This window comes from Odontesthes bonariensis, chromosome 5, assembly GCF_027942865.1.
Source record: "Odontesthes bonariensis isolate fOdoBon6 chromosome 5, fOdoBon6.hap1, whole genome shotgun sequence".
NCBI classification, from domain to species: domain Eukaryota; kingdom Metazoa; phylum Chordata; class Actinopteri; order Atheriniformes; family Atherinopsidae; genus Odontesthes; species Odontesthes bonariensis.
The window spans coordinates 29,088,074-29,113,789 of record NC_134510.1 but is presented as its reverse complement, the minus strand read 5'-3'; the positions used below and the strand labels follow the sequence as shown (position 1 = coordinate 29,113,789).

The 25,716-nt window shown below is 38.4% G+C and overlaps 1 protein-coding gene across 1 annotated transcript in view; it reads right to left on the bottom strand.

Annotated features, from left to right (window-relative positions):
- The window catches only part of grik3 (glutamate ionotropic receptor kainate type subunit 3), a 100,653-nt gene that overhangs the window by 7,532 nt on the left and 67,405 nt on the right, over positions 1-25,716 (bottom strand). The window contains exons 7-12 of the mRNA XM_075466005.1: positions 24,997-25,140; positions 20,914-21,021; positions 18,810-18,923; positions 15,955-16,158; positions 11,112-11,335; positions 3,979-4,097 (exon numbers count right to left, since the gene is read on the bottom strand). Of these exons, the coding sequence (XP_075322120.1) occupies positions 3,979-4,097; positions 11,112-11,335; positions 15,955-16,158; positions 18,810-18,923; positions 20,914-21,021; positions 24,997-25,140 (913 nt within the window). The remainder of the gene's footprint in view (positions 1-3,978; positions 4,098-11,111; positions 11,336-15,954; positions 16,159-18,809; positions 18,924-20,913; positions 21,022-24,996; positions 25,141-25,716) is intronic.

Genomic DNA, 25,716 nt, shown 5'->3' with positions numbered 1-25,716 from the left:
AAATATGTTAGCTATGACTGGTACAACTCTCAGTTACTTGTATTTGTTGGACAGTCATCCAGCCAAAGAAGCAGCTACAATAACATTAAATAATGTTGCTGAACGTAAATGTGAAAATGCTGGAGGTTATTGAACATTTTCTTTGAAGAACATGAAATAGTTTGAGCAAATAAAATCATACAAATTATCATCAAGAGTGTAACTAACTGGTTAGTTTAATTTACCATACTTAACAGATAAGGACAACGTGAATTCTGTTGAGTTTTTGTGATGTCACGGTTAAGCACATACTAATGTAAAATTGTTCAATGAAGGAGAAGAATTGTTATGGAATGTGTTCAATTCAATTCAATTCAATTCATTTTTATTTATATAGCGCCAAATACAACAAATGTCATCTCAAGGCACTTAGATAGTAAGTCCAATTCAAGCCAATTGGAATTCAATTAATTAATAATAATCATAATGTGTTGTACTGCATGCAACGCCCTGGTTTCCTGGAGTGTTTGTTCCCACAAGTAATGCCTCACATTAGAGAGATCTTGACTTTCCCATGAGAATGATTACCTGCACTTAACATTCACTCCTGTGGAGTCATCACACAAATACTCCCTTTCTGAGCATCAAGCTTTTATCAACTAATTGCTTTAAAATAAATGAGTGACATGTTTATTTGAATGCAAGTGCATTTAAGCAGGTCAATCTTATCTGCACATTCTTTACAACATATAAAATGCCACCCTTTAAGGAATACAATTATTTCAATAAAATATGACAATAGTGTGCTATACACTAGCATTATTACATGTAATACTTAATTATAGAAAAAAGGTTTTAATACATTGTTGAAAATGTAGAATAAGTGGTTATCCTAACTCAGGGTATTATTTAGCTAAAAAAAAGATAGATTTTTCTACACCCCTCCTGCCTAGTTGCTACAGTCAAATCAAGAGACATACACTGTATTTCCAAAAGTATTCACTCACCCATCCAAATAAATAAATTCAGGTGTTCCAATCTCTTCGAGGGCCACAGCTGTAAAAAATTCAAGCACCTAGACATGCAGACTGTTTCTACAAACATTTGTGAAAGAATGGGTCGCTCTCAGGAGCTCAGTGAATTCCAGCGTGGTACCATGAAAGGATGCCACCTGTGCAACAAGTCCAGTCGAGAAATTTCCTCGCAACTAAATATTCCACAGTCAACTGTCAGTGGTATTGTAAGAAAGTGGAAGCGATTGGGAATGATAGCAACTCAGCCATGAAGTGTTCGGCCACGACGTGTTCGTAAAATGACGGAGCGGGGTCAGCGGATGCTGAGGCGCATAGTGCGCAGAGATCGCCAACTTTTTGCAGAGTCAAGCGCTACAGATCTCCAAACTTCATGTGATCTTCAGATTAGCTCAAGAACAGTGCGTAGAGAGATTCATGGAATGGGTTTCCATGGCCGTGAAGTTGCATCCAAGCCATACGTCACCAAGTGCAATGCAAAGCGTTGGATGCAGTGGTGTAAAGCACGCCGCCACTGGACTCCAGAGCAGTGGAGACGCGTTCTCTGGTGTGACGAATCCTGCTTCTCCATCTGGTGGACGAGTCTGGGTTTGGCGGTTGCAAGGAGAACGGTACTCTGACTGCATTGTGCCAAGTGTGCAGTTTGGTGGAGGGGGGATTACGGTGTGGGGTTGTTTTTCAGGAGCTGGGCTTGGCCCCTTAGTTCCAGTGAAAGGAACACTGAATGCTTCAGCATACCAAGAGATTTTGGACAATAACATGCCCCCAACTTTGTGGAAACAGTTTGGGTATGGCCCCTTCCTGTTCCAACATGACTGCGCACCAGTGCACAAAGCAAGGTCCATACAAGACATGGATGAGCGAGTTTGGTGTGGAAGAACTTGATTGGTCCTGACCTCAACCCGATAGAACACCTTTGGGATGAATTAGAGCGGACACTGCGAGCCAGCCCTTCTCGTCCAACATCAGTGTCTGAACTCACAAATGTGATTCCGGAAGAATGGTCAAAAATTCCAAGAAATACACCTAAACCTTGTGGAAAGCTTACCCAGAAGAGTTGAAGCTGTTATAGCTGCAAAGGGTGGGCCGACGTCATATTAAACCTTATGGATTGAGAATGGGATCACTTAAGTTCATATGCGTGTAAAGGTAGATGAGCCAATACTTTTGGCAATATAGTGTATGTTGTGTGGGGAAACCAATTTGTGGGAAATGATCAGACGTGTGTTTTTTGTGAGCAAAAGCCTACTGAGACCCCCAGGAACACATCTGAAGTACACCAAGTGTTTCCTTTCGCACCTCCTCATATTTTATGTTCTTTTTGTTGTCTCTGACACCTCCCTCCCACAGACAAGCTGGTAGATATTTTTTCTTCTTTTTTTTTTATTTCCTCAAACACGTCCATTTACATTTTAAACATGTCAAGGAAATGGCTTCCGCCTCAGCTGCTGTCACCATCTTTGGCAGACATGCAAGGGATGTCTGTTAATGTGACACCGACAAAATATACACCTCGCTGCGGATACCGCTGTGCAGCATGTGCTACAAGGAACTGTAGCACAAATGGGTGTCACTGAAAGCCACATTCAGTGTCAGTTTTAAACTCAGATACATCTTGTGCAAATTTTAAAGATATTTTTGACAACATGGCTAGTTATTTGACTGATTTTGAACATGGAATTTAGAAAGAAATGGTATGAATGGTATGTAGAAACGGCATGAAATATGTGAAACATAAAGCATGCATGTACATGTACGTATGTGTTTGTATTCAAACATTATGGAGGTAAACAAAACATCAAAGAACCTTATATTAACTGATGTTCCAGCGTGAACAATTGTTTTCAGGGAAATATGAATAAAAGCTGATTAGCAGGAGCACCTTCACTCAGTGACTGTAAATGAGAGAAACAGTGGAGCTCAGGCATTTACAGACAAGACTGTGTGCCATGTTATGAATTATAATGGAAAATTCTCCCCTGTTTGGTTTAATAATATACACTACTAACTAGCTCATTTTATTTTGATTCTCTCCCTCCTCTCTCTAACAGCATACTGCTGCTACACTCATATTTCTCTGCCTCCACCAGCAAATTGGCAGAGCTGCTATGCAGTTTCACAAGAGTGCTGCCGAGTTTCTGTGCTTAATGAATTGCTGAATGTGTTTGCAATCCTTACGGGCAAAGATCCATCACCAAGTCTCACTAAGCCTCTTTGATTTGTCTTGTTACATTGGGGTTAAACATTTGGTTACTTCGGTCCTTTTCTCCACAGCTGACTTCATTAGGTTATTTCTAGCCCTTCATTTGCTTAACCATAACCTTAACAAATCATATCCCTATGTTTTTTAAGCCAGCACAATAACATCTGCAGTTCAACATTTAGTGATACCTTTGGTATAAACCTCTTTATGTTAAGACCCTATATACAAGACATCTGTTTTCAAAAGTGTACAGTGTCAGGCATGATCACGGTGACATTAGTTGAACAGTTATGACTGAGACATAAAGATTTTGTACACAGGGTTACTCACAATGCACGTGATGCACTGCTGTAAACATCACACCAGTCACATCTAGCATAGATGCTAATGACATTTGTCAGACATGTTCCTCAACTTACCCTTTTTGTCCCAACACTCAGGAAGCTCTTAAGCATGGCTATCAACTGCGTTTCAGGGAGAACAATGCAACCATATTTTCAAACCTTATTAGACAATCTCTGACTTGTGGCTGAGACCTCTTTTCTTTTTTCAAGCAGCAGGCAGGTGACAACAGCCTTTGTTTTTCATGTCAGATAGAGCACTGCAGTTGTTCGTGACAAGTAAATGTCTTATGAAACAGTCAGAAGATGGGAATCACAGATCTTGTCATTTAAAGTGGCTGAAAGTAGGAGGTAGTGATAAAGACGAGAAAGGGATGGGATGATTACATTCTTTCTGACAGGGTAGATGTGTACTCCACCATACCTTGTTGCATTAAGGAACCAACTCCAAACCAGAAGCTGTTAAGGAGGGTAAAGTTGTTCTCCACCACATCTGATCCGGGATTACATGGATGGGCGTCGTACCATTCGTATGGACTGAACCTGGGAGAGAGGAGATAGTAAAGCTGTTCTGAAATCTTTACCAGTTGTGAGGGCTGAGAATTTCTTGACTCAAATCTCATTAGCTTGAGAACAATCCAATGCCCCTCTCAGACACGTACTGCTTGCCATTAATCAGAGAGTATTCAAATGTATCAGTGCCATATTTGGTTGACCCCTTTGGTGCTTTTCTGTCACATTTTGGTACCGCAAGTGGATAGATCAGAAAAAGCAAATAACAGGTGCACATTGTGGTGTGACAAATGTCTGAAAGACTAAACAGATTGATTAAGGCATTAATGTTACATATCTCATATCTGGAGAGGATTGTTAATGCTATACACATGCAGATGTTAAGCTAGTCATGAAACATCAATCCATCTATCCATTTTCTATATCTACTTAATCCAATTCAGAGTTGCAGGAAGGGCTGGAGCCTATCTCAGCTGTCATTAGGCAAGAGGCGGGGCACACCAAGTCTATCACGGGCCCATAAAGAGACAAATAACCATGCTCAGAATCCCCAATCAATCTAACGTGTGTTTTTGGATGATGGGGGAAGCTGGAGCATTAAAAGATTTCACACAGAAAGGCCGGGATTCAAACAAGCAGCCCTAAAACAGAACATTAATATACACAGAGAACTAACAGTGCAATCTTGGAAATTCAGTTTTGTATCTCTCGACATTAAAAAAAACATTGATTGTCTGTCTTTTGCAGCAGGTAGAGCTGTTTTTTTTCTTTCTTTTCCTTTTTTTTTTGCTTGTGCTAAAAACATAGATGTGGACAAATATCCATAAATCATGATTTTTCTTACAGAAGCGCTACTTATGTTGTCAGTCTAAGACATTTACTCTGTTATCAAATGTCACATCAAAACAATTTTCAATCCACTGATCCTCGTTTTTAAGTATTACCTTTGGAAATCCTTTTTACTTTTTTTCAACATGCTTTGTGTTTAAAGGTGAGCAATGAAGCAGAGAAAGACACATTTTCAGAAGGCATGAAATGTCATGTTTGAGAATGTGAGGAATAAAGACACCTCCGAAAGTCACATAAAATCATAAAACATGCATCTCGTCATATCTCTTCCATTTAATTTGACATCTGCTGAAATAGCGGAACACATTTATTGCAAAAGTCATTTTCAGTGAAAGATGTTGAGATAAAGACATGCTAAATGTCACTACTTTTAATTTTTAAGATGTATTTATACAATGTGTAAAATGCCCTGGTGTAAAAAATGATGAGCCTTACAGGTAATCTAGTTTTTTCTCTGAAATATAGAGACACGGTTGAAGGTGGTTATGACAGAAGAAAGACCCCCTTTCGACAGACTACATCCACTGGTGTTTATTTTCAGTTCGAAGGGAGCTCAGTGAAAATGATCGTGAGAAATTACATTAAATTAAATTCATATCGTTCAAAAGATTGATAGGCATCGGTTCAATTGCATGCATCAGATTATTATTAAATCTCCTAATGTGTCACCTTATTATTCAGATGCACAAGAGAACAGATGATTTTTCATGAAACAGTTACTGGAGGCTTTTAATGGTATCACTTTGGCATTTCTTATCCTAACGATGCAACCAGATATCTGAACTGATGAAATTAACACAGATTTTTGCCCAGTGTTGGTCTGCAAGAGTGTTGACTCTTGTGGAGTAAAATTATCTCTGTCTTCTCACAAGTGAGTCTATCTTAGTGGTTGAATTCAAATTCTAAACTCAGCACAGAGGCCTTGGGCAGCTGTTGTACTTGCTACCATTTCAATGAATTCCTTGAGTTTCATTTTATATTAATTTAATGTTAAATTGAAAGCCATGGTCATAAAATTAGAGGATTTGGAAGAGAAACAGAAAGTAAGAGAGGCTTTATGCATAGCCAAATTACACGCAGTCAGGGCTTAAAATGAACACAAATGATTTGAGTGCAGTTTCTACCTAGACAATGTAACAGCGCTGATTCGGGAGTTCTGGTTTCTCTGGTAATTTCTATAGGGTTTTGCTGTCAAACAGAACCATCAGCTTGTTTCAGACAACATGCTTACAAGACTGCAGCGTACACGTACAGGAAGTGATCTGGAAATGGCTAAGCATCATAACAGAACAGAGAGCAATCACAAACACTAAACTGGATTTCAATTCAAGCTCCTTTTCACAAAATGTGATTTGCCATGTGATTGAAATGTATCATCATGGAGGAATTTTTCTGCTAACTATAAATAACACCATTAAGGTAATGCAATCAGCCATGGATAAAGTTGATCACTAATTAAACACTTCCAAAACAAGTAACCAACTACTTATTAGGATGCATAGCTTTTATTTTGGGATCCAAAACCTTCCTGGCGATCCTCGTTGTTTTTGCTAACGTCAATACTGACCTACTGAATACTGAACTGTAGACATCTCAATGAATGTCCATGGTTCTTGCTATAAAATACATCTTTAAAAGCAGCAATAAATACATTAGGGTTGCCGCTTTTTTTCATAAACTAAGTTGGAACAAAAATGAAATAAATACGTAATTCTTCGAACATGTTCCCTTCCCCAAAACAGAAATACACACAACCTCATACTCAATGCTCTGAACTCACACAGCTGGTGACATCAGCTACAACTCTCTGCTACATGGACAGCTATGTAGCTTCCCCTCATAGAAGTATGTAACTGTCAAATGTCCATGATGCTGAAATGTTGTGAGCTGTAACTGTCACATAAGCTTGCTTGATCTGCATCTGTCTGTACTTGGAGAAAGTGTCTTATCCTTTTGGTATCATAGAGTTTTTGAGTTTTGTATTGTGGCTCCAGTTTCATCACAAGTTCCTGAAAACAGTTTCCCAAAACACAGATGGGTCGCACATCTTTGTTCATAAATCTTGTTGGTGATGGCATCTTTACAACCCTTTGACAAGGCACGTGCTGTAGCTGACTCAGAAAAATAGCAGGACGCCGCACAACATAGAACACCTGACATCAACTTGCTTACATGTGGTATCTCTGTTGCCTCAGTCTGCAGATTTGTTATAGAATAAGAAAGCTGTTATGTACAGTCAACAAGCAGCCTAATTTTTGTAGATATTTTACAATTTATGGTGTAAAATCAAAAATTCTTCCTAACAGCTTTTGTGTTTATTGGCTTTTGTGTTTGCCCTATGAGGCATTGTTCCATGGATTCCTTCATGGATTCCTTAATTTTTGTAAAACATACCTTTAGTGTATTCTACTGAGACGTTACCAAAGCATGAATTAGGTCAAGTTGATATTAGAGTGCTTTCTACTGGTTTACAAGGCAAAGCACTTCTCCCAGCCTGATGCATCCGTCTAAACAGCCTATTGTCTGACGCACCTGCAGACTTTAATGTTTTTTAGAATTTGAATATGTTACTATTATTTCCAAGTTTCCCCACATTCAAATGGATGTTTTAACTTCAAAGAAAAAAATGACAGCTCTAAAGAATATATATCGCCAATCTAAAGAAACTAAATATTTTATACAGCTAGGGATTGTAGTTTTGAGCAAAATATTAGCAACTGGAGTAAATGATGCATTTACTAAGGAGTGTTTGTTGTTATACATAAGATTTTCTGCTGAAGCACTGCACCCGTGTTCATGATAATAAAGGAAAATGTCACCCACAGCACTATTTTCAGTTTTGAGATCAAACAGAGCCCTATAGCACAGAGGAACAAATACTGTTAGAAACATCAGCTTATAGTCAGGTTTGTGTTGGATTTGTTAACTATAGAGGAGGGATTAAAATTACCAATCAGCAGGTTGTTAGCACACTAAAAAGATTAGTGAGGCCATCGTCTCTTTTATGAGAAATTGAATAAATGTATTGTGTAAAACCACATACTCTTTAAATTTCAGGTGCCTGCATTACAGTATAAAATTGGTACACATGTAGAAAAATTGCCATCATAACAAAGTGGCAGAACATGAATGTTTTTCCCTCACAAATCTGGAAATTGAAACTTATCTTGATCTCTACATTTTTTCAAATGCATTTCTACACAGAATGTGTCTATGGTCAAAAGGTTACAGTTTTATTCTCTCCGTATAGTCTTTAACTTAGCCTCCCAATAGCCTTCCTAGTTTTAATATAAGGGCTAATAAAAGTACATAAAATACAGTAGTAATGTTCTCATTGGTACAAAACAATATGTATTGTGTTATTTATCCATTGCTATGAAATAACTTAAATAGCTCTGAAGAAAAAAACCTTTCAATGCTAGAATTACTGTGCAGCAGAGATCTTGTCATCAATGTACTCCATTTAAAATGACCCTTTATTGCTTGAAGTAGCCCTCTCACTGTCCTCCATCTCCATTTTACATGCTTTTAAGGAACATACAGTATACCACTCTAGCCATCCGGCTGTCTAGGCTGGCCTTCAAAAATTCAAGATGATTTTTTACTTATACGAAGCTACTCCAGACTTAGTTTAGTCTCATGACAACGAATGGAGATAGAGGAGTGCAGCTGTTTGCTCTCAAGGCCCAAAACTCCCTCCAACGGCTGCTTTTCTTTCTCAAGCACCACTTTGCATATGAAGCAGAAGAAAATTCAGTCAGTGATACCAAAAGGATATTCATGATATTCATCATCAATAAAAGAAAACAAAAAAAAGCTAGTTTCAGTCTATAGTACGTGTAACTGACTTACCATGCTTGAATTTCATCATTCATAACCATAATGATTGTTAACTATAAATAGCCTCCTCTGATGCAATTTCACTTAAGGTGTGAATCATTTTTCTTTTTCATTTATGCTGCTGAATATGAAATTAGATGAGTTATTCTTCTTTACTTCTTCTTCAAGGGTCGTTTTAAGCTGCCTTGCCAGTTCCTACAGACTTCACACAGGAAACTAGAAATGACACACTGAATGAGACTTTGCAACTCCACTGGATTTGTATCCCTCCTCCCACTGCTGAGCTGTAGAGGGCAGAGGTGGAAAGAGTACTGAAAAATTGTAATTAAGTAAAAGTATCTTTACTTTGCCTAAATTCTACTCAGAGTAAAAGTAAAATTACCCATCTGAAAATTTACTTGAGTAAAAGTACAAAATTACTTCATTTAAAATGTAATATGAGTAAAAGTTACTTAATTACTTTCAGTTTCTTAATGCAAAAAAGGATGAGTCATGAATCAAATTCAGTACAAGTTGTTTTAATCTATTTCGAGGTGTATTAAAGTGCACATCCACACTTGCAAAAGATCAAGTGGGCTCAGGAACATACTTCCTCACAAGGACAGTCACAACTTGTACCATAATTATGGACAACCCTGAACATCCTCTCCATGAGACTGTCATCGGAAAACAGAGTCTCTTCAGTCAAAGGCTTCTTCAGTTTGGATGCAAAACGGACCGCTACAGGAAATCTTTCCTGCCCACAGGCATCAGCATCTATAATAACTCCTTGATTTAATTGAGTTACATCAACATTTAATTTCCCTCTGGGATAAATAAAGTATTTTTGAATTGAATTGAATTGAATAAAGTGCAAACAATTTTCAGTCCTATTGTCCAATGGACAACACTATGATAAGAATAAAGAAATTTAAACTACAATCAAAGTATTAAAAAAACAAAATGCACACAAAATTAAGTGCCCACAGGATACCACAAATCAAACTAAAATGCCACAGGATCCCACTATTCACAATAAAATGCCATAGGATCCCATATCTCAAAATAAAACAAACTAACAGGATCCCACTATACAAAATACAGTGCCCACAGGATCCCACAAATCTGCCAGTAATCTACAACTTTAGACCGGAAAAGCTCTTGTTCAATTTCAGCAGCAGCTGATTTTCGAAGTTTTTTGCTGTAAGTCTTGCTCTCTTTGCTGTGAAGAGCAACCCGGCTGAACTAAAAAGCCTCTCACAGGCAGCTGAGGCTGGAAGGCCTGTGTTGAGTTTCAGAGACCGCTTCTTAATGTTTGGGAAGGAGTTCAGCAGGTCCATGCTCTCCGACACACAGGCAAGGTACCCCTCCAATTCCCCAGAACCCTCTGACCTGCGGGACTTCATTGTGGAATAACAATAAAAAATGTTTATGTTTTGATAAAATGCCGAGATCCAAATATCCAAATACTGACGTCGGAGCCCAGTCCACTGACTCAGTAGCCAACAACGCGCTGGGGCAGCCTTCAAAACAAAGCCTAAATGTAGCCCGTATTACATTACTGTTGATTGGCATTTATAATACTTTACTGCACTACTACAAAACAGTTAGATTTCGCACATACCTTTGACAAAGTGGTCACCGCAGACACGAGCATTTGCAGATTCAGCTCCTCCAGTCTGTAAACGTAGGTTAGCTATCCACTTTTTGCGGCGTTGTTCTGTGAGTTTTTTCCATTTCTCACCTCTATGGGCGATAACCTTAGGTACTCGATAGTAACCCTTTCCCTTCTCTCGGCTAGACCGATTGCTACATCCAAACACGGCACAAAACTGAGGCATTTTGGGCAAAAAAGTGGCAGACAAAACACAGGGTTTTAAATGGGCTCCAGCTCCAGTTGCCCACCACTTAGGTTCGTGCGCTTAGAAAATACAGAAGTGACGTCAAGTGAAACCCAGCTATTGACTTTCAGTTCCGGGACAGCTGTTTAAATTTCCGCCCGCATTTAATTTTTCACCATAAATATTTGTTTTACTCAGTAACGTGAGGGGTTTCAAATGTAGCGAAGTAAAAGTACTTGGGTCAAAATGTACTCGAGTAAAAGTAAAAATTACACATTTCAAAAACTACTCAGAAAATTACAAATTACTCATAAAAAGTACTCAATTACAGTAACGTGAGTAAATGTAATTCGTTACTTTCCACCCCTGGTAGAGGGCCTATGCAGACATAACTGCCCTCATCACTACTCAGCAGTTAACATAGTAGGATTCAACTTGCAATGATAACAGAGTAAATTACAATGACTGCTAGAAATACCACAGGGAAATGCATGAAGGATTGAAAGGAAAAACAACTGATAACTTCTGTACTTACCTAGCAATGACAAAAAGAACACAGCTAACACCCAGGTAGGCCAGGAGAATGTACACCCAGATGTCTGGAGTCATGGGGTTCAGAAAGGAGAAGAAGCCGTTGTTGGTGGAATTGGGTTTGCGGTAAAGGATGCTGATCCCCGTGTTCATGAAGGGTTTGGAGAAGTCAACGAACTTCTCACGCATGTAGGTAATGGTGAGAGGAGCCACTGCCAAGTCTGCTCTCTATTGTGGAAAATCAAAGAAAAATAGCACAGAGTGAATGGTAATTTCGTTTGATTTGTGGTCCAAGAGGTAGCACTGTCTGTTGGTTCAGACTGATACGTCTTAACATCAGATAGAACAGCTATGATACTTTTCAAAAGAGATGAGATCTAATATCTCAATGACCCGTTTATGACCCCTTTTGGTAAACTATCCATAAAATAACAAACTAATAATAATAATAAAAATAATAATAATTTCCTTTTTAGTGATTTTCATTGTGAGTAAAAACAATAGAATAATTACTTAATTCAAAATTTGGTGAATTCCTATCATTGTTTAGTGACATATTTTGGGAAATAAAACTAAACAAATGAAAAATATAGTGTGACTAGTATGACATATGACATCACATAAAGTTATTCACTGCACATGGCTGAGCTTGATGGGATACGTTGTATTATGATGTGTATAACTGTATATCCACAAGGTTACATTCATATTGTTCTCCCCCAAGCCTTATCCTACAAGAAGGCTGGGCAAGAGGTTAATGAAACCAGCTGCTTGCTTCACGCTCTGATACCTTTTCCTTTTCAAGAAATGACCCATCAGACAAAGGGATGCCTTTTTTACTTCCTACATACTGAGTAAAGGAAGGAAAATGGACTTTATACATACAATAGTTCACCATGTGGCATTTTCGACTCAAGTAATTAGTTCTCCGGTTTGTTTTGGAACTGCAAAACCATTAGATCCAGTCAAACTTGAATTTAAGTGACCAATGTATTCTGCAGCATATTTGATGTCTTTTTGTTCTTGCGCATGTTTTTTATTTTACTAAAAATTCTCCTGTTAAGACCTTCAGGTTACTCTCAGCATGAATTAAAGTTTATCTGTTGCTTTGACAGCTCATCCATCAGATCCATGTGATAACTACAACATTCAAGTAAACAAAGGTCAAAAAGAAAACATCTCCTCCATGCATGTGGCATCAAAGATAACGTGCTCCTGTGGAATGCACCATAGTGGTTATATACGCAGTGGCCTCTGAGGAAATACAAAGATGGTGAAACCAGTGTCTCCTGCCGTGCATCTGCTGTCCCGCTTAAACTATTCAGATTTGCACATCACGTACTTGCTGCTGCCAACTGCAGCTTTGGACCAACCTGCCACTCAGTCGTAAGATCAACCAGCATGTGACTCCAGAGATCCCTATGCTGGGCTAATATACATGCCGCATGTTGTTGTTCTGCTTTCTGCTTATGCACACAAACTGTGCCCAGGCAAGATAACCTGATAATGCCCTGCTATGTGCCACATGGCCTGGTGTTATCTGGGTTTGCAGATGGCGGCCATGACCAAGCTGTCTCTCCAGTCCTCATCACCTGTCGACAGCCTTGAAGAATCAAGATGTTACCACCAACAATCCACGTAAGATTTAATCTACTGAACATACATAAGACAAAATGTCAGCAAAAAGGTTTCACATAAAAGACGATTTCAAGTCTTTTTACCCTTTTAACCAACGTTTGCACACTTCTGAATTCTGGAGTGTATAGCATTTAGATAAGATGTTGACATGTTGACCATTTTGGTCTTTGTTTCGGCATTTAGAGTGGATTGAAATGCATATCTTGCTTTACCACAGCGTGTTGTATTTGCAGAAACCTTTTGCTGAACTATCTTAACGACTTAATGTAAAAAAACATCTGACTGAATATATGTGTGTGTATGTGTGTGTGTGTGTGTGTGTGTGTGTAGCTACATATAAATAATATAAAAATAACTAATTACCAAGAACATCTTGCTTTGTGTAAATACAAGTCTGTTGTGGCCTATAACAGGGGGCTTTAGGCAGGCACGACAGAATTGTTTTGGCTGTCATGGCAGTTCAACTTGTGCCCTTGCAGCTATGGGTCAGTCACGCTCACAGATAAGTCATCCTGTTGTCTCAGATAAAAGTCAAAATCACACTTGTCATATGCTTCTTGAAATAGAATATTTCTGAAAAAGAATTGCAAACTGTGTTACCCAGTTATAGAATAGCTCTTCCTTTCTAACACAAATCTACCCAACCATCGAGCTGCACCGGAATTGCACTGGCTATAACCTTTCAGTGAATCATGTCGTAGCAAAGATTAATTGTCATGAAACAAATGATGTGCTAAGGACGCTATTAACATTTACACCACAGCATGATTAAAGTGATCATCTATTTTGACTTAATCAAGTTTAACAAGGCCTGTTGCATCATTTAACGTCTTCTAAACAATGCCCGTTGGCACAGCAGTGAGCCTTGGGAGTGGAAAATAAAGTATTGCGCGTTCCACAATGGTAAATTGTTGCACTTTGCAACTATGCAGTTTCTCATTCTGAAACTTCAGTTAAATGGGAAGTAAATCTCATGATATCATATTCAGATATAAAGGTTTTACTCTGTTTCTATCACATCCTCTGTTGCATGAAAAGTTTCAACGACAGAGATGAAAGCTTACAACTTATATTAACAAACCCAAGTCTTGTTCTTGGTTTTATGCGATTCTGTAATTCAGTTATAATTTATAAGGGTACAGAAAGTGAGATGATAGAGTGAATCTATGAGCCTTGTGTTTTGGGACCATATTATCTGCTAAAACACAATTTCCACCTTTCATACCTTAGACCTTATCTTACTGTAACCCCTCTGAATGAAAGCACTGATTTTATTCAGCTTATCTTGCTGAATACTTAAGGATGGGGCAATAGGTTTTTAAGTGGTTCATAGAAAGCAATTACAAATACAAACTGAAGAGATAAGAAATGTAACTGTGCATTTACTTTCATTTCTCCATCTCTTTGTATAAGGTGTACACAGTGAATGGAATTGATTCAGATTTTTTATTTCTCTCAAATCACCATCCGTACCAGTCTCTCATCTCAGGTTCAGATCGTTTGAGCTTCCCTTTAAGTTTATGTTTCAAGTCTGCTGACTTGTGATCAGCTTATCCACACAAGCAGAGTTAGGAGAGCACTGGACCACAAAATAGAGCCGACCAAAAATCCACAAAAATATCATTATGCATCCTTGGTCACTTGATAAGAAGCACTAAAGGCAATAAGCAGCGGTATAGATGCTAATCTCCTGCTCTGCTGCTGGCAATGAATATAAAAAAGCTAAATGTATATAGGAAACAAAATATTTAATACACAGGTTTATATTTGCTATATTTCTAAATTGTATATGTATTTGTGTTCAACAGCTTAAATCTACAGTCAGAGCAGATGTTTCAATCACCAGACGGTACATGACAACCTTATTAAAAAAAAAAAAAAAAAAGAGAATAACAACACTACTTTTCTTTGTTTATCTTATGAACAGAATCGATTTGGCAACTTGCATCTTTTCCCTTTAAAGCCATACAAATAAACTATCTGCTGTTGAATGATAGAGCCATTCCTTCACCGTCTTTGGTAAATCCATTTGTTCCTCGGTTATTGTTATCATCACAGAACTGGCAAAAAGCTTAGATGTAGAAGTGCTGCAGTGGGAGCCTTCCTTTTCCAGTCCTTTCAGCACCAAGCCATTGACTCCTGCCACACAATTCTCTGTACTAAATGTGTACTAAATGCCACTTAAGCTTTTACAAGTTTTCAGCTGAGTACAGCGGTGAACTAATGGGGCTGAGGACAAAGGGAGAGTACCGACAGGGACACTTATGAAATGCCACCTGAGAATTCCCGCCATCACTTGGATGTGAGGCTGTTTCATGGCCACTGAGGCTTTGAGTCTGACACAGATGGCTGTGACGGCCCGCTATCCCTCAGAAAGATGATTGTCAGTGTTGTAGCCTGAATCCTTACAGCATATGCGCTATCGCAGGCTCATATGAGGTCTCTGTTTTATCCAGCAGCGGGAAGTGTTGAGTCTCACTGAGCCGCATCAACACACCTGTAACATTTTAAGCAACCTTGACATAAATGTGCCTTAAACGTAACTGACAGCTCTGCAGGCTCCTCCTATCTTGTATTCAGTCATATATAAATCACTGTCTAAATGGAGGACATGACCTGCAATCTGGTTCAGTGGCATGCTTTTGTAATTTACACAGATACAGGTTCATACAGAACTCTGGTAAAGTGTGTGTAGCATACATAAAAGAAATAGTTTGACGTGCGAAATTTGCAAGTTAGCTTTTAAATGAACTTGACAAAAAGATACCTGAATAGATAAGTTTTCCTGGCAGAAAGAAACAAGTAACCTTACTCTGCCCGAAAAGTAATAAAATCGTCTTCTCAGGCCAGCAAAATTAACATGTAAAGTGTATCGTCATGGCTGTATATTCCTGAAAGCTTTGTGGGTGCCTAGCAACTGCCAAGGCCAAAAAATATCAAGCACATTACCCTTGTAACAAGGTGAATTTCTTCTTTTGCAACTTTTAAACAAATAAGTCACACTGTGTTAATTAGTGGGCCTTGCAGGTACTGGCGGGCTTAATTCATTACTGTCGTGTGAAGCTAGGCTCGTGGTTTATAATGCTTATGCTAAGATAAGTCAATCTACTGCTGTCTCCAACTGCAAATAAGTTGTTGTAGTAGTTACATCTGAGTCTCAGAAGTCACTGGAGAAAAAAAATCAAATGCGACAAAGAACTCAGACTTACATGTTCAATAAGTTCCCGAATCATGCCACTCCACTGGCCCTTGTCATCCTGGGAGCCATATTTCCCATCAGGCACCAGACGGATCTCATACGTGAAGCCCAGGATGCTGGAAAGCTCTTTCAGCAAGTCGATGCAGAATCCTTCGAATCGGTCGTTCCCAACCAGCGCCTTATCAGACTTCTTAAGCATGACATATGGCTCCTCCTGCACGGACCCAAAAGATCAAATGAGAAGCCATGGTGAGGTCAGCTTTTTCAATTTGTTTCAGCACATACACCTAATTGAAGCAAAGTGATCTGAGCTGACGAGTCGCTGTTGCACTTAACAAATAGTGACAGCAGCTTCAAGTTCAGTGTGTGGATACAGGGAGTGTTAAAATATGAAACAAGGTTGAATTTTTTTCTACACAGATATAATAACGATCGGAGTTGTGGGCAAGATTAAAACTTGAATATATGTAAATGTCCTCTGCAGTATCACCCTTTATTATGTTCTCAAAAATAATGGTAACGCACACAGAAGTAATGTTGAAACTGTTCTATAAATGTGTCTCCACTGTTGAGCTAACTAATCCTACTCCCACTATTGTGCACTGACCTATTCAGCTGTGCACAGGTCGGTTCATTTTATGGTCAGGTAGCTGACACTCTTTAGTGGCCTGTAATACCCTGCCTGTCTGCTCATAATTCGGCCTGCATAAAAGCCTGATTAGGAGCAGAATGCAGCAGTGAAATGGAACATGCCCACGATGGTGCCTTCATCAATTGTCACCATCCTCCAAGGGAGAGCAACTGAGCTGATGCCTGCAGTGACAATGACTAACACTGAATTGCTCATAAATGATTTCCTTTATTTAGTGCCTGTTACCATTTCCCTGCCAGACAGACTTGCACATCCTGCTGTGCATTTCAAAACATGTTGGTCCATTTATGCAAAAGTCATAGTACAATTTATTGCCCCCAAAAGCCAGATGTATAATTTACTAACTGAGCTCAGAAGCAGAGTAATTGATTCTCCTGTGAAGGTGACCCCTTGCATCTTGTTTTTTTTTTTTTCCCCTTTTTGTGTGTGACACTAAGCAAAAAGATGCAGTCAAAGAGAAAACAGGCAGCTATGACACTCTTAATTCCCTCAGGAAATTAGTTTTATAGGGGGAGGCAAAGGTGGTGTGGATACAGTGCAGGAGGGGGAAACTAAAAACACAACCCCATGTGCTGGTGGCATGTGGACATCTATCCATCTCTCTCTCTCTCTCTCTCCATGTACACATTTGATTAACATATATATATATATATATATATATATATATATATATATATATATATATATATATATATATATATATATATATATAAAAATTAAAAGCTTTTTAAATTATTCTACCTAAATTGGAATGCCTTGTAAAGCATTCATTATATGAAAAAAAAACCTTTGTTATACTGTTTAAAGCCTTTTGGAAATATCATCTAGGATGACCTAGATGTTATACTTGATAACAAAGCATTTAGAGAGCAAATGCTTAGCAACAAACTTTGCTCAAGTTGTCCAATTAACTTGATCAAAAAGTTTGCATGTTAAGGGAAAAAGCCATTACCATCTGTTTCTAGCCTTCCAGTTTTTGCTATTCCCCAAGGTTTGGACTCAAATCAAAGTGTTTATACCCGCTCTACCCTCAAAGTCGCAGCATGGGCGTGCATAACAGAAAGAGGAGGAAGGTGGGCCTCCGCAAAGACATTACAGGCAATGGAGTGCAAACAATTAATGTAAGGGGAAAAAAACACATTAAGTGCCTTAATCTCTTCTACAGAGTTATCACTATAAAGCTGTCAGACGTCTTGTTCATGCATCACTGAGAATCAGTTTGATGCAATTTCATTATGCTACGAGGGGAGACTGATATTAAAGTTGAGTATCTTTTCTACAGTTGGAAAGTTTTATGTTCTTAAACTAATGATTCCCAAAGAAACAGCAAATTAAAAAGTATATGTCATGCTTTAACACAAAACTGATCCGAAAAATGTTTTAGAAAAGTGCAATTGTAACACTTGAAGAGTGAGGGGAAAAAATGAAGTAAAATCTACATTACACCACTCTGACATAAAATCAGTAACTGGTACATTTCAGTGCAGTAGTTCAACATTAGAACACTTAAACCCTTGTTCCATTTCTTTACTCTGAGACAGAATTAACATAGATGGCATCTGAGAGGCATTAATTATAGCCCAAAATGACCTTGCATGTCATAATTATAGCTTTGGGGTTGAATATAGGCATGATAACAGTGTTTATCATTGTAGCTTGAAGGGGTTGTATGGGCTACGTCTGTTCTAACACCTCCCTGAAAACTCTGCAAAGACAAAGACAGCCAGTGACAGAGTTAAGTACATACAACTAAAAACATGAATGGTAATGTGGGTCTGGAGAAGGCATTACCTAGCTCATGCATTATGAACGTGTAATTAACGTATTCCCAGAACTACTTTATCATATCACACTATTTCCTTTTCAGTGTTTCCTGTCTATGTTTTTTTAGTTCCAGGCCTCTGAGAGCTTAAAGGTCTGCTGTGTTTCAGTTTTCATAATACATAATACGACTACAATGGTTGTGTTGTGATTTGATTTGACAAGTATTAAGCATATCCTGTCTCAGTTATAGAGAAAAGAGGTGTAACACGAGCACAAGGATTCTTTTATTTTCTCTCTCCAGATTGCAATAAATATCACCATGACAAATATATAAAAATTAAATACGAAACCCAATAGTTTGGCTTGGATTTAATTTAATTTGATGTGGGAACACTGGGGAGAGGTAAGGAATGGGACATTTTACACACCAGGCTAAACATGTGACCTACCAGAATGGTGGTGATGACAAGGGAGCGGTTAGCCAGGGAATCGGTGATGTTCATCCCTTTTCGCTTCGGCACTTCTGTGATGTTAAGACCTCCTGACACACTCCACTTCCCCACCTGTGGAAGATAAAAACTGTGCAGCTAAGTGTTCTGTGTCGGTCGGTGAGCTATGACCTCAGCAGACTCATCTGCCAACCATCTCCTGCATTAGTGCCAGGCTCAACACATCTGTGGCAGCATTAGATGATTGGCTGAGTCACCTTTTTATCAGCAAGCTAAGGTGCTTTGGAAAGCAGGGGGTCGTCAAGGATGTGTTTTGGTAGACATAAAGCATGATGAGCAATTTACAAAAGGTGGAATCATATTAAAAATGATGAGTAAAACAGTGGATTTGATTCATCAGACACACAAAGAGACGGATAATAGATATATGGCTAAACAATGAGAAACTGACAGAAAAAGCAAATATTGCAAAGCGTTTACAGTAAATTTGAATTAAATGCAAAGAAAGGTTATTGGCCAGACTGAGTCGTGAAAATATTTTTTCACTGCAATCTCAATAAGATAAGCCAAGTGATTTGAACAAATAAAACACGTTATACAGAAGCCCTTAGGCAAATTCCTCAGCACATTGTAGAGATACACAGTGGAACATATCATTAGCACAAATAGTCCTGTGGCTGTCTGTAACAATCTCTGTTTGCAAGTCAAGCACTCCACCAAACCCTCCTCCATTTCCTCTATTACTACACACAGAGCTTTTAATATTCACTCGGGTTTGCGCTTGAGGTGGATCCATTTAAAGACATACAACACCCCCACGCCCACCACCACACAAAAGCATGAAAAACCTCTGTTAATGTCCTCTATGCCTAATCCAGGGAGAGGCATATGCTCTAATTTGAAAAGCACATTAGTTTCAGTTTGTCACACAACCGAAGAGGACTCCAGGAGAGAATTTAAAAACACCAGAATCATTTCTGCTTTGCAAAACCGCTTCTAATTGTATATAATTACAATTAGCTCAATTCCTTTAACATGATTAGCAAAAAAGTTATTTACTCATGCAACCACACAAAGAGTATTGCATTTATTTCACCATCCTGAGCATGCTCATGTTGAGCGAAAGTGAAACCTGTCCATTATTTCTGCATGAGCTCAAACTTGGGATAATATTCAATCACAATGGATTAGTTGAGAAAAAAAAGTCCACATCTTAACATGCTCCCACAGTTAAAGCCGATTCCATGGATATACAAGAAGAAAAAAAAAGCTAGCAATGTGCAGCATACTGTTGGATCAACTATTAAATGCTTCAGCGTAGGATTTGTCAGAGGTGCAATGGCATAATATATTATGGCATCAAATAATTTTTGCAAGATTATTGTGCTTTAACTTGATTGACCACATGAAGGGACAGCGAAAGAGAGAATTATTTTAAAGCTGTAGTATTACAAGCTCCATTCAGAAGGGTTACAAGCTGAAAATCCTCTGCTATTAAATAGTCTTTAGCCTTTAAGGAGAACTTGAGCAAGTCATAATGGGACTTATCCGTATGATTTGACGTATCCATGATATATGAAAGCCCCTTAGAGGAGAATAGCTTTTGTAGTCGCCCTCCAGCTTGCTACAAAAAATAAATGATGAATAAGAAAAAAAAGTTCGACATTCCCAACCTAAATTGCTGTTTTTTTTACACTTCTTTTTTTCTCTTTTTTGTAAAACATGCTTGTACAGCTCATTACCCCCAAACAGCATTTTGGGCATCACCTCAAATTATCATTAAGAGAGGCAGCAATTAACACCCTAATGTGTACCCTAATCCAATTTGCTTTATGATCCACTAACTTATGTTTATGTTACAACAGCCAATTTGCTTCCTTGTTAGGAGGTAAATGATACTGTCAATTCTGTATTATCTGTTCCACACTGTGGAAAATCTGAAACATAATCGTTGAAATCACTAATCCGTTAAATTCTTTTTATGGTATAGTTATTGCAGAGATTCAGTATTTCTATGCACTGTGTGGGATGAAGCATCATCGTTGTCATCTTACTTCATATGAATAAAGATTACTTTGATAACAACGTTTGACACTAAAGTTACCTTTTCAAGTCCGTCCTCCTTTAGGCTGACGATGTCCAGGTCAAAGTCTGTGCGTAGACCAGTCGTCTTGTTGAAGGACAGCCTTCCAGTCAAACCGTCCCAGTGAGACTGAAAAATGACATTTCAGCATATTTATACCTATTTTTGTCATATCAGAAACTCTAACTTGCCAAACTAATTTTTGTAATGTTGAGAGCAGTCTATATAGGATGAATATAAACATCTCTGATCAGCTGTAATCAATATGTGTTTTTCTTATATTTGGTTTATGAAACTAACAATTCACAGATGAAGATGTAGATTTAAGACATGGACGTAATGCTGTTGCATGCACTACATTGTGTTCTTTATCTGCACAAAATACTTGTACAACAGCAATAAACAAATAAGTAAGAGGGAATTTCATAAGTCCAGCCAACAAATCATACTACACTCTTTATCTTTTACTGAGAGTAATTCACAAGCACACACATACAGACCAAAAGTACAAACACAAACTGCACTTGTGCATTTCCTTTTTTTAATTACATTTTACATCCCAACACCTCCAACGCATTTTCCTTCCAGACTATGGAGTTAATTAACAACCATCTCCTTTTGCTTTATTCCTCACGGGGGGATGGGGGTGGGGGGTGTAACTGCCCCCTGTTATGACTCCCTAATACCCGCTATTTCCACAGATGAGTGCCTGTGCAAACACATGTCACTCTCTGCCACATATCTTTTCTTCTCACTTTTACAGTTGGTCATATTCAAGCCTTAATGAAATGGACTCTACTGATTGTCTTTGTCTTTGTATTTGAACTGCATGCTCACCCATTCAGAGTGAATCCTTATTTCAAAAGTGGTGTCAAGATTTGTTCACGCTTTTGTTTGCAGACGCTGATTTCTCATTTGGCAGCGGCGTCTCTTTCATTCAGTCACAGTCTTTGATGCATGCACAAGATCTATAAGAGGTTTCAGTTGAATAGGGTGATCAATCATTGTGCATTAAGCTACAGCACTTTCCCCATGGTTAAAAAACCCAAAGTGTGACAACCTCACAACCTGTCATATGTCCAGCATATAGCTTGCCGGAACTTGTTGTGAGAAGATCCAAGCTTCATGGAGAAATTTGTGGCACTGTTTTTCAAAACCCTCCCACACGCCATTCCCTGTAGCCTACTGCCACTGAGGTGGGTGGCATGTTCAAACAGCTTTAATTCAGAGAGTGACATATATGCCTAAGCCATATCCCATCCAGAGGGCCAATTCGACCTTGGGAGCGTGTCATGCTCCTGTTTTGAAGCAAGCGTAAATCATGAAGGAGTTTGTTTGTTTCTATAACCAATCTCTCTCTCTCTCTCTCTCTCCCTCTCTCTGTATATATATATTTCTGTGTATCAATGGAAACTGGCAAGCAATACTAATTTATTCAACGTATTTACCACAGATGTACACCAGCAGTGTTTTTCGTGTATTGTAACAATGTAAAGCCTATATGCAATCATGGGTTTGCACATTTGGCTGGCAAACAGAATTGTTTCTACAGCTCTGACACAAACAATTTCAATAATGGATTATGTGTAGTTGGAAAAAAAATTATAATATTAAGGCATCAGATAGCAGAGGGCAATTAACACAATGATTTCTGGGTGTTGTAGAATACTTAGAAATTATTACAGAAGATTACACAATTTAATACATATAATTACAAATTGGTACTTACATTGCAGGCCTTTCTAACAAGGCTTAATATGCTAAATATTTCAGCCAGCCAAATCGCACACTTAAAGTTGATTTATGCTCCTGATCAAATCTAACTTTGCCAAAATCACAGTGATGTCATCACTGTGTCCATTTCTTATTCACCAAGTCTTTTAATGCATCAAGAAAAGTTTGTTATACGGACCAACATGTAATTATTATGACGGCCGTGAACTGTAAAACTGAACAGCATTTCAGAAAATACAAGAATGAAACTGACATCCAAGAATTCGTAAGAAAACAGACATCTGAAAAAACACATCAAAACATATTTTTCAGCGAACACCACAACACAGAAAATTTAATGAAAAAGAGAAGGAAAAAGAAAAAACTGAGTAAACCTAATGCCAAATCAAAGAGAGCGCAAAAAGGAAAATAACAAAACATTAAATACTATGACATTTCAGGAAATTACAGAAAACACAAGTTTTCAATAGTATGTTTCCTGAAATGTAGCTGTATAAGCTTGTAGCTGGATTTTTCCAAAATTCTGTCTTTGGTTTTGCACTACAGTTCTTGAGCACCAACAGTTATGTTCTGTTTCAGCAACAAACCACAACAATGTTCAGAATAAATAAAACAGCATTAAAAAAAAAAAGAAACTTGTTATGTGACACTGCCAAGAGTCAGAATGGTATGTTTCTCTGGACTGGCCACAGCAGGCCACTTTAGCAGAGGACAAAGAGCAGATACATATTAATACATCACTGTGTAAACTTGCAAACACCTCACTGATTGCAATGTACCTCATCGAAAGCTACTAGTCTTAACTTTAGTGCAATGCACAGACTAAGAGACAGTTTTGAACACTTGGTGAATAGAAACCTGAGATGATCTGGAATCAACCCACCATACCTACCTTTGCAGGTCAAATGAAAAATGTTATTTTACTTCCTATTTACTGAAGCGAGCTCAGGATTTAGGCTATAAACATTCCAAACACCGTATTGCTTGAATACATGTAGAGAGAATGCCTCAGATGCCATACAGAAAGATAAAATATTGCTCTCTCAAGGATGCTCTCGGTTTGTGAAGGAAACCCTTGAAGGAGCCACAAGCTGTGACCAACTTCTAACACACCAACAATTTCTTTCAAAGCAGTACATTAGTGCCAAAAAAGGTTATGGCTTTCTTTTTCAGATCTGATTCTGGCCCTGCTTAACAATGAGCTATGGTGCATGCAAGGTCTCCTTCTATCCAGTACTTAGATTTTAACATTGTGGCACTTATTGAAGGCTGGAGGGAGAGCGGCCATAAATAACATGTATCTGGGGTCACCCTGCATCCTTCTTAGACATGTTGATGGACCACAGCACACGTATACCCATATACACATACACACAAGCTAAACTGGGTTGGAATTAACAACCCAAGAAATCTCTCTCATAAACTGAAGGACAGTGCTTGTGACTGTTTCACTGAAGGCAAAGTGCAGCCCGGGCATTGGCAGCATATGACAAAGGGGTTAGTTTGTTTTGTAACAGCCTACTTTAACTTTGGATCTGGGACCAGTCTTCTAGCAGACAATATGCAGTTGTCACTACATACTGCCATGCTATGAATGCATGCGTAGGAATCAGGAGATTTACAGAGACACACTCCTTCACTGTCATCCAGCAAAACTCAAGAGAGAACTCTACTGGAAAATATGCCCAAGCTTGCCAAAAAGCATCCTCAAATCTGGTCACAAATGCTGACAGCAAGCGAAGGATGTGAAAAAAGAAACAGCAGTGGTGGTCAACCATGGAGACCTAGCCTTCGGGGGACACTAAGTTGTCAAAACCTTGATAGAAAAAGGTTTCACTCTTCTCAGTTCAGACAAATGAGGAATCCCTCCTGGAGAGTAAAGCTTGTGCACAGCGTAATGTGTAGGGAAACCAAATGGAATTCCTATCATTTGTAATATTTCCAAACCAAACATAACACAAATTCAGATGATTTTGTTGTTTGTACAAACTAAGATACAAATAGTGGCATCTCTACATATTCTCAATCTGCCATTTTGTATGGGCTTGTTTTTGTATTTCGAGGCACTGTCAGAATCTCGTGTTAAATTAAACAAAAGCTGATTACACAAGTTGTGCTTTGAAAAGGTTACTGTAAATAGGTTATGAATATGTGGAATTCATAAAGCTGACAAAAATGCTGCTTTGATGCTTTGATCCATGAAGGCTGAGTTCATGTTACATGTGGATGTGATTGATTTGCTAGATAAATATCTATGAACCAAATGACCACCTGACCCTCAAGCCACTTCAACTGTCTTCCTCTGAACTAAATCCTCCAGAATAAATAACTGTGAAATCAAACAGCAATAGACCAAAGGTGCCCCATCACCTCTTTGATGAAACTCATGAAGCGCCCTCCAAATCTCCAGGGTTTGTGGCGGTGGCACTGCAGTGAGTTCACAGTCATCTGTGGAGCATGCTGGTATGAGACGGAGACAATGTGGACTGCATCATAGGTCAGAGCTGCATCTGTCTGGAATAAGGGGTGAACATTAATTCAGCTGGTGGCTATAGAAAGGAGTAAACAGTTGGGTCACAATATGTCAATTTTGTACGCTGATACAAGATCCACAATCACTTTCAATGCAGATGTTAATGTTAAGTTAAATATCTTTAACACTGTCTCTAGAGAGTCTTTTTTTGCATTTTCTGTGTCCACTGTAATTTTAGGATAGGTATGATGTACTCAATTGGTTGCAATTTGCCACACATTTACCACATCTCACACACTGGATTTTAGGTTTTTCAGACTTTCTTTACAGGTAAAAGTCCCATAACCTTTTAGATTTGAACTATGAATAAATTCCGAATTTTAGTGAGGACTTTAAATAATAAATTATCTATGGGGATTATGTGCATTTATTCAACTGATAACCCAATGCTTAATCTCGTTTTGTTTTGTTTACATCGCTGACTAGATGATCTGAGTAAAAATATATACAGGACTAAAGATGAAAACTAGCCTTTGGCTAACTCTGGCATGTTACAGATGTAATGTTATTAATATGCACTGTCCTGTTAAAAATAAAATTGAATTGAAACATCTGTT